The following is a 15,000-nucleotide window of genomic DNA, read 5'->3' as shown; positions in this document are numbered from 1 at the left end:
CCAGTTAGCATCATTAGCCCTGTTAGCATGGTTAGCCGTTAGCTCCATTAGCAGCTAGCAGCTAGCGGACAGGTAAACTCACCTGAACCATCCGGACAGCTTCAGCAGCAGGTTGAACTTGGCGGGTTTATATTCATCGTCTTTGACTGATAACGGTAACATCTTCACAGCGGACACACACACACAAACACACACACACACTCCGCTAAGCTGCGGGATGCTAACCGGCAACTTCCGCTCCAGGCAGATTTCACAATAAGGGAGTTTATTAGTGATGACTCGTACTTCCGGTCCCACTGCGACTGTTTTCAATCCGGTTACATCCGGGGGGTCAAACATGCGGCCCGACGGCCAGCAGCGGGCCGGTCAGGGCTCCGGTCCGGCCCGCTGCATAACTTCACTAAGTATGAAGATTATTAAATTATTACAGTTTTAACCACAAATGTCTTTTATTCTGAAATTATGACTTTTCCTAAAATTTCACTACAACCCAAAAAACAAAAACGTCACAACTAAAAAATGAAAATATTATGCTGCTACAAAGTTTTGGCTTTTAGTTAAATAAATAGTTAATAGTTTTATTAGGATTGTTTTATAGTTTTATAGTAATCATTTATTTCTATGGTTTCGTTAAATAAGCAAAATAATCTGAAAACAACTGAATTATTACTGTTGATGTTTCACAGTAAATAAAAGGTTTATTATAGTAGATATGTATTTATTTATTTACAGGTAATGACGTCATGTTTACATCAGAAAACATCCTAAATGCTGATTAAAATTAAACTTTGCATCAATAGAAATAATGATGCTTTCAACATGAGGTCATGATGACGTGTGATAGTGAATATATTATATTTATAGGTTGTGAAGTATTAAAGTATGAACTATTATATTTTTATATCTTTGTCTTTTTATTGCTCTGTTGATGTTTTGGGATTAATAAACGTCACGTGACAGCAGATGGCGCCAAAGCTCCAGCTGATCAGTCCAATCAGGCTTCATTATCCGTTTCCATGGCGACCACAAAGCTCCAGCTGAGGAGCCTCTGACATGTTTTATGTTTTTATTATAAGTGATCATCTTTACAGTTTAATGTCACTTTGTTCTGTTTCATAAAGTTTCTGAGATTAAAATCTGATTTAATCAATGACGTCACTGATTGATTTAATCTAAAGGAGTAGGTCACTGTTTTAAAGTGTGTGTGTGTGTGTGTGTGTGTGTGTGTGTGTGTGTGTGTGTGTGTGTGTGTGTGTGTGTATGTGTGTGTGTGTGTGTGTGTGTGTGTGTGTGTGTGTGTGTGTTAAAGAGACCAGAAGAGAATACCTGTCAAACATCATTGAAGCCAATCATCATAACCCGCGGGTGTTATTTAAAACCATTGACTCTGTTCTTACTGCCCCACAGCCTGTCAGCTTGGAGGCATCTCCTGAAATGTGAAATAGCTTCCTGCACTTTTTTATTGATAAGGTTGCTACTGCTAGGACTCCTATCTTAGCTCCTGCACCTGACCCCTCTGTCCCTGTTCCTGGTTCTGCAGCTCTTGATAAGTCTGAGCCTGTGTCTCTGGTTGGCCATATTAAGCCATCAGGCTCTCCCTGTGATGCTGTCTCTCCTAGCTTCTTTAAAGAGGTTGTCCCTAGTATAGGGCAGTCAGTTCTGGCTATCATAAACAGCAGCCTGTCTTCTGGTGTCGTTCCTCTAAGTTTTAAACATGCTGTGGTGCAGCCTTGACTGCAGCGTGCTGGCCAGGTTTAGGCCCATCTCCAAGCTCCCTTTATATCTAAATGATTGGAGAAAGTTGTTCATGCCCAGCTAAAGTCATTTCTGGATGAGCAGGATGTCCTGGAGGTCTTTCAGTCAGGCTTCAAAACCCTGCACAGCACCGAGTCAGCCTTACTACGGGTTATTAAAACCCTGCACAGCACCGAGTCAGCCTTACTACGGGTTATTAAAACCCTGCACAGCACCGAGTCAGCCTTACTACGGGTTATTAAAACCCTGCACAGCACCGAGTCAGCCTTACTACGGGTTATTAAAACCCTGCACAGCACCGAGTCAGCCTTACTACGGGTTATTAAAACCCTGCACAGCACCGAGTCAGCCTTACTACGGGTTATTAAAACCCTGCACAGCACCGAGTCAGCCTCACTACGGGTTTATAAAACCCTGCACAGCACCGAGTCAGCCTTACTACCAAACACTGTAAATGTGTCAGATATCACTCATATGAATAACTCACACTGCTGTAGTTACCATGGTTACCATAGTAACTCACACTGCTATAGTTACCATGGTTACCATAGTAACTCACACTGATGAGGATCAGTAGAGGCTGATCAGAGACTTTAATGACGAGGTTTCCCGGCTGTCGTCTCTAAACGAGCGACGTGTTTCTATTAATAGAGCGAACAGGAGGAATGATGACAGGTCAGAGGTTAAAGGTCAACCTGTTAAACAAAGCGTTTCCATCTCTAACCCCCCCCCCCCCCGACCCTCTTCAGCCCTCCTCAGGCAGGAAATACCAGCGCTGTTTAAAATGACACAACGCAGCAGAAGCAGCAGGAGGTCAAAGGTCAGGACGCCACACGGCTGATGAACTCCAGACAGCGACACGATCGGCTGAGTTGGCACAAACTCAGAGAGCCGAGCCCAGCGGCGCCGCCTGCAGGCCGGGCCCAGCGGCGCCGCCTGGGGGCTGCTCGGGTCACTGCAGCCGTTAGACAGGAAGCTTAATTTTTTCTAAATGGAAAATTAAAAGATTGATTCTGTTTTTCTTTGTTTTCAGACATATTTGTACAAACAGCTCATTTTCTTTGTCTCCATGAGGTTTAGTTTAAATTTAAAGGGTTAAAATGTGAAAATAAACGTATGAATAACTTCACACATTCAGCATCAAATTTCTGCTTTTAATCCATTTAGAGAGAATATATTAGAGGATTATGGTAAAAATGTCTAAGTGGTGTAACCATAAAAACTTTGTACCAAATAATTCAACTTGCTTAAAAACAGTAAATAGTCAATAAAACACCTTCCTTCCTTCCTTCCTTCCTTCCTACCTTCCTTCCTTCCTTCCTACCTAACACCATATCAACTAGTTTGGCATGATCTTACATCCTTCCTTCCTTCCTTCCTTCCTTCCTTCCTTCCTTCCTTCCTACCTAACACCATATCAACTAGTTTGGCATGATCTTACATCCTTCCTTCCTTCCTTCCTTCCTTCCTTCCTACCTAACACCATATCAACTAGTTTGGCATGATCTTACACCCTTCCTTCCTTCCTTCCTTCCTTCCTTCCTACCTAACACCATATCAACTAGTTTGGCATGATCTTACATCCTTCCTTCCTTCCTTCCTTCCTACATGTTTTAAATGAAGTCATTATTAGTATAAGTCCACTTAAACACACTGTAGCTGATACAATATTTAATATCTATCATTCTTTTGTGGTTACACCATTTGACATTTTGTGGTTACACCATTTGACATTTTGTGGTTACACCATTTGACATGTTCAGGAGCATTCAGTCCTTTGGTATAAAATGGGTCAAATGTCATTTCAAATCTCTCTTATTGATCTTTTTTTAATATATTGATTATATTGAACTGGTCGTAACCTCCATGATGTCTTGCTGCCGCTAAGTTCAGTCTGAACTTAGTCCCTCCATTCCTTCCTTCCTTCCTTCTGTCCTTTCCTTCTTTCCTACCTTCCTTTACTCCCTTCTTTCTTTCCTCCCCCCTACCTTCTTTCCTCTGTCCTTCTTTCTTTCCTTCCTCCCTTTCTCTTTTCCTTTCTCCCTCCCTTGCTCGCTCCTACCTTCGTTCTTTCCTCGGTCCTCCCTTCCTCCTTTCCTTTCCTCCCTCCCTTCCTCCCTCCTTTCCTTCCTTCTTCCTTCCTTCCTTCCTTCCTTCCTTCCTGGACTCTCTTATTGATCTTTTTTTGATATATTGATTATATTGAAGTGGGCGTAACCTCCATGATGTCTTGCTGCGGAGTTCAGTCTGAATTCAGTCCCTCCCTTCCTTCCTTCCTTCCTTCCTTCTGTCCTTTCTTTCCTCCCTCCCTTCCTCCCTCCTTTCCTTCCTTCTTCCTTCCTTCCTTCCTTGACTCTCTTATTGATCTTTTTTAATATATTGATTATATTGAACTGGGCGTAACCTCCATGATGTCTTGCTGCGGAGTTCAGTCTGAATTCAGTCCCTTCCTTCCTTCCTTCCTTCCTTCCTTCCTTCCTTCCTTCCTTCCTTCCTTCCTTCTAGAAAACCAACAAAAATACTAAATGTACATTTTAACAAACAGAATCATGACGATGGAGTCGTGTCATGTGACCCTGAGCTGCTTTAAATTTTCTGAAGTGTTTTTGTCCTCGGCACAAAGCTCACTGGTTCCTCGGCCCGTCGTCATGGAAACGAGCCTTTTGGACGCGAGGTGTGAAGTGATTGAGGATTCGTCGTGGAGCTTTTGGACTCTGAGAGGCTCAGCTGTTAAACACCCTGAGACAAGCTCACAATACTGATGAGTCTGAAGATACACACACACACACACACACACACACACACAGTCATCACATGCACACACACACACACACAGTCATCACAAACACACACAGTCATCACGCACACACACACACACAGTCATCACACACACACACAAACCTGTTTTTACTATCTTGTGGGGACCCTGAGACCTACCCAGTGTGACCTCTGGGGTTCACACACAGTCAGGAAAACCAACCTTGTGGGGACCGGGCCTATCAGGAGGCTGTTTGCTATTGATTCCAATGCTCGTTACCATGGAAACCAGGAGTCGGTCCCCACAGGGTTGGTAATATGTCAGGTTGCGGTCCCCACCAGGATAGAAAAACACACACACACACACACACACAGTTTGTTTCCATGCTGGTTTCTGCTCTAACTTTCCTTCCTTTCTTCCTTGCCTCCTTACTCCTTTCCTTCCTTCCTTCCTTCCTTCCCTCCTTACTCCTTTCCTTCCCTCCTTACTCCTTTCCTTCCTTCCCTCACTCCCTCCTTACTCCTTTCCTTCCTTCCTTCCCTCCTTACTCATTTCCTTCCTTCCTTCCTTCCCTCCTTACTCATTTCCTTCCTTCCTTCCTTCCCTCCCTCACTCCCTCCTTACTCCTTTCCTTCCTTCCTCCCTTTCTCCTCCTTTCCTTGACCTGAGGACAACAGGAGGGTTAATAAAATGTTTTTTCTGATGACTCTGGATCGAGATGACGAGTTAATGAACGAGAGATGAACAGAAACGTTTCCATCAGGTTTCATTTCCTTAAAACTGAAACAGAGAGCTGTGTGGAGTTAGGAGTGCTTCAGGTTTCACTCTGAAACTCTGATTCCTGCAGTAAAACAAACAGTGTGTGTGACAGGTTTACCGGCCGTCTGAGCGTCTCCATGGTTACCAGCTGAGACTTCCTGAAGACTTCCAGTAAACACAGGTTTTGATACGGAGTGAAAGAGAAAACCAGAGGAGCTGAAACTCTGGAAAATCCCAGAACAGGAAAAGATGAAAAGACGAGAGTGAAGAAATAAAGAAATAAATATGTTTAATAAAAGCTCATTTCTACATTCTGCTCATAATCCGGCACAAAGGTTGAGTGTGCAGAACATCACAGCTGGAACAGTTTACTGAGTTTACAAAGAACACGTGTGACAGGAAGCTGAAGCCTTAAAGGGACAGTTCACTCGGCTCAGACCAAAATCACTGAGTCAGCAAAACATGAAACACGCTGCAAAGCTGCTGAAAGGTGAGACTCTGGTGATGAAGATGATGATGGTGGTGATGAAGATGGTGGTGATGATGGTGATGATGGTGGTGATGAAGATGATGATGGTGGTGATGAAGATGGTGATGATGGTGATGAAGATGATGATGGTGGTGATGAAGATGATGATGGTGATGAAGATGGTGGTGATGATGGTGATGAAGATGATGATGGTGGTGATGAAGATGATGATGGTGGTGATGAAGATGGTAAATGGACTGTACTTATAAAGCACCTTTCTAGTCTTTGCCACTCAAAGCTCTTTACATCACATGTCATTCACACACTGATGGCAGGAACCACACAGGCTGCCAACCTGCTCATCAGGAGGAAGTTAACCATTCATTCTCATTCATACACCGTTGGCATAGCAACGGGAGCAGGTTGGGGGTTGGCATAGCAACGGGAGCAGTTTGGGGGTTAAGTGTCTTGCCCAAGGACACATGGACATGTGGACTGGAGGAGCCGGGAATCAAACCGCCAATCTTCCAATTGGAGGACGACCGCTCTTCCTCCTGATCCACAGCTGCCCCGCGGCATGATGAAGATGATGATGATGATGATGATGATGATGAAGATGATGATGATGAAGATGATGGTGATGGTGGTGATGATGATGATGATGATGATGATGATGATGGTGATGATGAAGATGTCTACTGCAGTTCATCTCTTTATGAACTCTGAGCTGCTGATGAGACATGAAGACACCGTGAGATCAATCAGGACGCTGCTGCATCGAGCTGGGACGAACTGGGACGAACTGGGATGAACTGGGACGAACTGGGACAAACTGGGATGAGTTGGGACGATCTGCGACGAACTGGGACGAACTGGGATGAACTGGGACAAGCTGGGATGATCTGGGACGAACTGGGATGATCTGGGACAAACTGGGACGAACTGGGATGAGTTGGGACGATCTGGGACGAACTGGGACGAACTGGGACGATCTGGGACGAACTGGGATGAACTGGGACGAACTGGGACGAACTGGGACAGGGTGGTCACAGACTGGGACATGGTGGTCACAGACTGGGACGTGGTGGTCACAGACTGGGAGGTATGTTGGAGTGTACTGGTGATATCATGGTCTCATACTGGGAGATGGTGTCTGGTTGCAGTCAGATGTTGAGATACGATCCTCAGATGTAAACACACACCAGACACATTCTGGGATACTGGTAAGTGGAAGCCAAAGGTCAAAACCTGCCAGATACATACTGGGCTGTGATTATCATTATACTGGGACATACTGGGACATACTGGGACATCCTGGGACATCCTGGGACATACTGGGACATACTGGGACACGGTGCAATACTGCAGATATCAACAGCTGGTCGTCACATGATGGTAATGTCAGCAGCCATGTGTTGGCAGCTGGTCGCCACTTGAGACTTGAGAGGGAAATCAAATCTACCTCATACTGGGACATGTTGGTCTCATACTGGGACATGGTGGTCTCATACTGGGACATGTTGGTCTCATACTGGGACATGTTGGCCTCATACTGGGACATGTTGGTCTCATACTGGGACATGTTGGTCTCATACTGGGACATGTTGGCCTCATACTGGGACATGTTGGTCTCATACTGGGACATGTTGGTCTCATACTGGGACATGGTGGTCTCATACTGGGACATGGTGGTCTCATACTGGGACATGTTGGTCTCATACTGGGACATGTTGGCCTCATACTGGGACATGTTGGTCTCATACTGGGACATGTTGGTCTCATACTGGGACATGTTGGTCTCATACTGGGACATGTTGGTCTCATACTGGGACATACTGGGACATGGTGGGATGTTGTACTGAAGCCCCGTGTCGAGATGTAAAGTGAGTCCCATGTGGGAACGCTGCAGGAACGTGTTGAGATGTTCTCCACAGTTTGGGAACGTTGACCAGACGTTGGCCGTTTGTCGCCTCGGGTTCGGAGGCCCGGCGTGCGTCTCAGGCTGAAGCCGGAGCAGACTGGGGCAGCTGGTAGAAACCTTTCTTCCTGGATCTCCTCAGGTAGTCGAGCAGCACGGCAGCAGCCGCTAACCCAGCCGCGACGCAGGCCGCCGGGATCACGATGACGCTGAGATCGGGGGCAACGCCGGTGCTCCTCTCTGAAAAGAAGAAGAAGAGTTTGGGTTAAAATTCCCTTCATTAGATACCCATCATGTGACTAGAAGCATTAAAGTCTGTAAAGTTAGAATAAATATGTGTTCTGAGTTTGACATACCACAGAAAAGTGTGTTGTTAACCACCCTGCCAAATTTGAATGATTCAAAAAATCCCCAAATATATGAAATTAGGCTTCAAAGTTGTGTAAAACTCTCTCTGCTTTCTCTGCTACCAAACGCTGTGGGCGTGGCCGCTGAGTCCGCTGAAGCCCCGCCCCCTACCAAGTGTCACCTGTCAATCAAAGTCACCACCTCTACCAGAAACATGGACGCTACGTGTGAGAGCTTTCTGCTGCTAACTCAGCTGCTAGCTCGGCGGCTAGCTTGGCGGCTAACCCGGCTGCTAGCTCGGCAGCTAACTCAGCTAACTGGCTAACTGTAGACTGTAGTAGTAGTAGTGTGTGCTGAATGTATTTATACATCTACAGCAGCAGGGGCGGATTTATGCTAATCCTAGCTCCACAATTCAAAAATGTGTGCGTCTGCTACACGACGTCGTAATGAATCTGATCTCGTATCGTTATGTAGCTTCACTGCAGTTTTCCATCTGTACGTTTTAATCATGTTTCTGGTGTTTCTGTAGTTTACATATTCATACATATATACATTTTGTTTTATAGTGGAGTCATATATTCTATTTTCTACTGTGTTAAGTTAGTTGGTGGATCATTGATTTGTTGACTAATAAACGAACTTTTGACTCATTGAAAACATTTAATTTGTATTTGAGGCAGCCTGGGTTAGAGTGTTGAGCTGCTGATGGACTCCACCAGCACGTCGTTGTGTAACAGGAGACGTTTTCATGTTTGGTGTCGATTGATTTAAAGGACTCGCCCGATCCAAAGTCCCTGAGATAAGAGCAGTCAGACGTGAGCGGTACTAACCGGTGACGCTGAGCCTGAACCCTTTGACCTGGTAGCCGAGGGCGTTGGTCACGTTGACCTGGTACAACCCAGAGTCTCTGGAAGTGACGTTAACCAATAGGAAGGTGCCATTCAGGGAATATAGCTCCATCCCATTGGCCAGATTCTTCAGAATGACAGCTGACGGCGGGAAGCTGATGGTTTGGCAGCAGACGGTGACGTTTTGTCCCTCCTGGACCACCGTAGACGGCAGGACGTGGACCGTGGTGTTCCTGGGAGGAGCTGGACCAGAAGAGACGGATTACAGTCTGAAGATTAGAGATCCTCCCTTCCTTCCTTCCATCCTTCCTTCCATCCTTCCTTCCTTCCTTCCTTCCTCCCTTCCTTCCTTCCCTCCTTCCTTCCTTCCTCCCTCGTTTCCTTCCTTCGTCCTTCCTTCCTTCCTTCCTTCATTTCTTCCTTCCTTCCTTCCTTCCTTCCTTCCTTCCTTCCTTCCTTCTTCCTCCCTCCCTTCCTTCCTCCCTCCCTTCCTTCCATCCTTCCTTCCTTCCTTCCTTCCTCCCTTCCTTCCTTCCCTCCTTCCTTCCTTCCTCCCTCCCTTCCTTCCTTCTTCCTTCCTTCCTTCCTTCCTTCCTTCCTTCCTTCCATCCTTCCTTCCTTCTTCCTCCCTCCCTTCCTTCCTCCCTCCCTTCCTTCCATCCTTCCTTCCTTCCTTCCTTCCTCCCTTCCTTCCTTCCCTCCTTCCTTCCTTCCTCCCTCGTTTCCTTCCTTCCTTCCTTCTTCCTTCCTTCCTTCCTTCCTTCCTTCCTCCCTCGTTTCCTTCCTTCATCCTTCCTTCCATCCTTCCTTCCTCCCTCCCTTCTAGACCCTCAGACAGACCCTCAGACCCTCAGACCCTCAGACCCTCAGACCCTCAGACCCTCAGTCAGACCCTCAGACCCTCAGACCCTCAGACCCTCAGTCAGACCCTCAGACCCTCAGACCCTCAGTCAGACCCTCAGACCCTCAGACCCTCAGACCCTCAGTCAGACCCTCAGACCCTCAGACCCTCAGACCCTCAGACCCTCAGTCAGACTCTCAGTCAGACCCTCAGTCAGACCCTCAGACCCTCAGACCCTCAGTCAGACCCTCAGACCCTCAGACTCTCAGTCAGACCCTCAGTCAGACCCTCAGTCAGACCCTCAGACCCTCAGACCCTCAGACCCTCAGTCAGACTCAGTCAGACCCTCAGACCCTCAGACCCTCAGACCCTCAGTCAGACCCTCAGACCCTCAGACCCTCGGTCAGACCCTCAGTCAGACCCTCAGTCAGACCCTCAGTCAGACCCTCAGACCCTCAGTCAGACCCTCAGACCCTCAGTCAGACCCTCAGACCCTCAGTCAGACCCTCAGTCAGACCCTCAGACCCTCAGACCCTCAGACCCTCAGTCAGACCCTCAGACCCTCAGACCCTCAGTCAGACCCTCAGACCCTCAGTCAGACCCTCAGTCAGACCCTCAGACCCTCAGACCCTCAGTCAGACCCTCAGACCCTCAGTCAGACCCTCAGTCAGACCCTCAGACCCTCAGACCCTCAGACCCTCAGTCAGACCCTCAGTCAGACCCTCAGTCAGACCCTCAGTCAGACCCTCAGTCAGACCCTCAGACCCTCAGACCCTCAGTCAGACCCTCAGTCAGACCCTCAGTCAGACCCTCAGACCCTCAGACCCTCAGACCCTCAGTCAGACCCTCAGACCCTCAGACCCTCAGTCAGACCCTCAGACCCTCAGACCCTCAGACCCTCAGACCCTCAGACCCTCAGACCCTCAGACCCTCAGACCCTCAGACCCTCAGACCCTCAGACAGACCCTCAGTCAGACTCAGTTTATCTGCTGCTGAGGTCAGTGAAGTGTTTCCACTGCAGGAAGGAACAAGTTATTCATGGCTCACTGCCAACAGAGACACACACACACACACACACACACACACACACACACACACACACACACACACACACACACACACACACACACACACACACACACACACACAGAGAGACACACACACACACACACACACACACACACACACACACACACACACACACAGAGACACTCTCATACATCACTAAAAATAGATAGAAAGCAGCTTCTGTATATTTAGTATTTTTGTTGGTTTTATATCATTTAAATCACATTAGCAGCGTTTTTTATTTTCTACCCTGGTCTCCATGGTTACCCAGGTTAAATATACATATTTAGAACAATAGTATTCCATTAGCTTTATTTAATATAAAAGTTATAATGTGAGATCATGCCTAACTAGTTGATGTGGTGTTTTATTGGTGTGTCGTGTGTGTGTGTGTGTGTGTGTGTGTGTGTGTGTGTCTCTGTGTGTGTGTGTGTCTCTGTGTGTGTGTGTGTGTGTGTGTGTGTGTGTGTGTGTGTGTGTGTGTGTGTGTGTGTGTCTCTGTGTGTGTGTGTGTCTGTGTGTGTGTGTGTGTGTGTCTCTGTGTGTGTGTGTGTCTGTGTGTCTCTGTGTGTGTGTGTGTGTGTGTGTGTGTGTGTGTGTCTCTGTGTGTGTGTGTGTCTGTGTGTGTGTCTGTGTGTGTGTGTGTCTCTGTGTGTGTGTGTGTCTCTGTGTGTGTGTGTGTGTGTGTGTGTGTGTGTGTGTGTGTGTGTGTGTGTGTGTGTGTGTGTGTCTAACCTCTGACAGTGATGTTTCTGGTCACCAGTTGGGCTCCGTACTGGTTGGAGGCTTCACACTGGTAGTGGGCGGAGTCTTCCAGACGGGCAGAGGAGAGGTTGAATGAGAGCGAGGAGGAGGCGGAGTCTGTCCTCTGAAGCTCCGCCCCATCTCTCCTCAGCACCAGCGTGGCGGGCGGAGCTCCGTCTGATTGGCAGGTAAAGCTCAGCTGCTGACCCTCCACCACCTGCTCACCTGGACTCAGTGAGAGGGAGGTGTTGGTGGGCGGAGCTACGGGAGGGACAGACAGGTGAGAGACGACCCAAACACAACCTGAGTTTTAAAGAAGCTTTTATTTTGAAGGCAGTGGACTCACAGTGGGCCAGCAGGAGGACGCTGGTCTCTCTAACCCTCCACATGTCTCCGTCCTCCTTCAGCAGCTCGGCTCTGCAGGTCAGGACCTGGTCCCGGTCCATCCGGTGACGTAGACCAGATGACATGTTCTGTAAGGAACCGGAAACCGGGAACAGTTTTGACGTCAGCGTGATGTTCCCCGCCAGCCAGCTGAGCCGCAGCTGATTGGTTGGAAAGACGTTAGTGATGTCACAGCGGAGGACCGCCTCCTGACCCCGCAGGACGGGTCCAGGATTCTGCACAACCGGATCCGATGGAAAAGCTGCAGAGAAGAAAACAGAAAACACGTGTTGCATTCAGGAAAACTCCGATATCTGAACTTCAACTTCTCGTCCTGTGTTTCAACTGCTGGGTTAGTGTGTGAAGAAGAAGAAGAGCAGTAAAACCACCAGCAGGGTTTAATGAGGGTTTCTGTCTTAATGGAGGATTTGGACGAGCAGAAATATGAAACCACAATGAACCCTAACCCTCCCTGGATTTTACATACTGAGATAAAAATACGTTTTTTCATCTTTTAGTAAATCAGACTCAGAGTCTCGTCTCCAGTGTGTCTCAGCAGGGGAGGATGTTGGGGGGGGGGGGGTTTGGTATGTTGAGGAGGATTTTTGCCACTTCCTGTGTGTCCTCCTCAGCTCAGATTAAAGACAGATCTCTGAGAGGAATCTGGAGGACATTAAAATAGCAGAATGACCTTTGACCTCTCAGCAGGAATCTGTCCAAACAAGCAGCAGCTCTGGCTGAAGTCCAGGACCAGGACAGACTGAGACCTGCTCACACTGATGCAAACTTCACATTCATAAAGCAACACGCCTCTTTGGCTCAGAGTCAAACAGCCTCTCACACTCCTCCAGCTCTGTGGAAGAGATTAAAACACAATAAACTAGATCTCATCAACAAAGTGCTATTTAAATAATCATTTCTTTGCTTTTCCTCTTTGTTGCCATGACAACATAAACATGGATTTATTTCCTCATTGAGCCTAAATGTGTCTTACAGCCTCATTCACACCTCAGTGGTTCTAAACTTTTATTAAAACATGTTAGAGACTCATTCTGTTCATATACAACCTGTATCTATAGCAACCATAGCACAACTTGTATCTATAGCAACCATAACACAACCTGTATCTACAGCAACCATAGCACAACCTGTATCTATAGCAACCATAGCACAACCTGTATCTATAGCAACCATAACACAGCCTGTATCTATAGCAACCACAGCACAACCTGTATCTATAGCAACCATAAAACAACCTGTATCTATAGCAACCATAACACAACCTGTATCTATAGCAACTATAGAACAACCTGTATCTATAGCAACCATAACACAACCTGTATCTATAGCAACCATAGAACAACCTGTATCTATAGCAACTAGAGATGCAATGGTACTAATATTGAACCGTTCGGTCCGCTCTGCACGGAACTATACGACCTTATGGACGGCGGGTTTTCGGTTTCGCAATTCATTTTGCATTGATGCTTTACAGACCACTGTGTGTGTGTGTGTGTGTGTGTGTGTGTGTGTGTGTGTGTGTGTGTGTGTGTGTGTGTGTGTGTGTGTGTGTGTGTGTGTGTGTAGCTGTGTGTGTGTGTCTGTCTGTCTGTCCGTCCAGGCAGGTGAAAAGCCCTCCCCGCAAGTTAATGTCCCATCACTGTTGTGCCTCCACTCATCCTCTCACACAGTAACTGGAGCAGGTTCAAGGTGCAGCTCACACACAGAAACAAAGAGGCATGTCAGCGCTAGCGGAGGAGTTGACAGAAAAAAGTTTGAAGAATTTCCCGTGTGGCTTAATTTCGGTTTCACCGTTGAATACATGCGGGAGTCTCCCATAGATAGCGGCTCCCTGATGCCCGCAAATGAGACACAATCTCCCGGAATCTGGATCGAACAAGCAAGATTGTGTGTGTGTGTGTGTGTGTGTGTGTGTGTGTGTGTGTGTGTGTGTGTGTGTGTGTGTGTGTGGGAATGGTTTACTGTGAAATGCTGACAAGCAAAATAAAGAGAGAACAAAACATGTACCGAAACCGAACCCGAAACCGTGGCCCAAAAACCGAGGTACGGACGGTACCGTGGGATACCTGAACCGTTGCACCCCTAATAGCAACCATAGCACAACCTGTATCTATAGCAACCATAGCACAACCTGTATCTATAGCAACCATAGCACAACCTGTATCTATAGCAACCATAACACAACCTGTATCTATAGCAACCATAACACAACCTGTATCTATAGCAACCATAGCACAACCTGTAACTATAGCAACCATAACACAACCTGTAACTATAGCAACCACAGCACAACCTGTATCTATAGCAACCACAGCACAACCTGTATCTATAGCAACCATAGCACAACCTGTATCTATAGCAACCATAGCACAACCTGTATCTATAGCAACCATAACACAACCTGTATCTATAGCAACCATAGCACAACCTGTATCTATAGCAACCACAACACAACCTGTATCTATAGCAACCATAGAACAACCTGATGGTCTGTCTGTGCGTTACATACAGAAGGGAGGAGGGAAGGATTACATTCCTCACAGAAGTGCTAAACATTGACCTAAAAGTTAAAAGGGTTCAATAGATTTAGATTATGACACAAAGTGAACCTTTGTTTCTGAGTCAGTTTGTCTGTTCAACTTCTATGTTCATTTCCTGTCCCCCCCCCACCCCCTCCCTCCCCCCTTCACTCCTCCTCAGTATTACTGTCTCAATGATTCATACTAGAAGCTTTTATAGAAACACATTCAGTCATAAATACACCGAACCACTGAGTCTCTGACTTTTAGTTCTACTTCAGCTGTGAAATAATATATTTATATATTTATATATTCTCACTTTAACTCAGGCATCACCCAACATCAATATTACTCGTTAATGTTTCTATTATTTACTATGTTGTTGTTTTTTTTACTGTCCAAGGTTACAGTTATAATGTCCTAATGTAATTAGTGCCTCGTGTGCCTCGAGGCAAAGCCCTGAGGCTTTCTCCATTCTTCTTCTTCTTCCTGCACGTAACTCCTCCCGCAGCTTTGAGAAAACCCGACAATATATACACCAAAACGTGCGGCTCGATTGGGGGAG

At 46.7% G+C, this 15,000-nt stretch overlaps 2 protein-coding genes across 3 annotated transcripts in view; both read right to left on the bottom strand.

Moving 5' to 3' along the window:
- slc30a7 (solute carrier family 30 member 7) overlaps positions 1 to 266 on the bottom strand; it is a 15,345-nt gene extending 15,079 nt beyond the window's left edge. For both annotated transcript variants that reach the window (XM_053322165.1, XM_053322166.1), the window contains exon 1: positions 83 to 266. In XM_053322165.1, the coding sequence (XP_053178140.1) occupies positions 83 to 162 (80 nt within the window). In that variant the 5' untranslated portion in view covers positions 163 to 266. The remainder of the gene's footprint in view (positions 1 to 82) is intronic.
- Positions 267 to 7,484: 7,218 nt separating this feature from the next.
- The window catches only part of vcam1b (vascular cell adhesion molecule 1b), a 20,793-nt gene continuing 13,277 nt past the window's right edge, over positions 7,485 to 15,000 (bottom strand). The window contains exons 7-10 of the mRNA XM_053322162.1: positions 11,858 to 12,157; positions 11,503 to 11,772; positions 8,841 to 9,101; positions 7,485 to 7,899 (exon numbers count right to left, since the gene is read on the bottom strand). Of these exons, the coding sequence (XP_053178137.1) occupies positions 7,739 to 7,899; positions 8,841 to 9,101; positions 11,503 to 11,772; positions 11,858 to 12,157 (992 nt within the window). The 3' untranslated portion in view covers positions 7,485 to 7,738. The remainder of the gene's footprint in view (positions 7,900 to 8,840; positions 9,102 to 11,502; positions 11,773 to 11,857; positions 12,158 to 15,000) is intronic.

The sequence above is a fragment of the Scomber japonicus genome, chromosome 7 (genome assembly GCF_027409825.1).
Source record: "Scomber japonicus isolate fScoJap1 chromosome 7, fScoJap1.pri, whole genome shotgun sequence".
Classification (NCBI taxonomy): Eukaryota; Metazoa; Chordata; class Actinopteri; order Scombriformes; family Scombridae; genus Scomber; species Scomber japonicus.
This window is presented reverse-complemented; position numbering and strand designations above follow the sequence as displayed.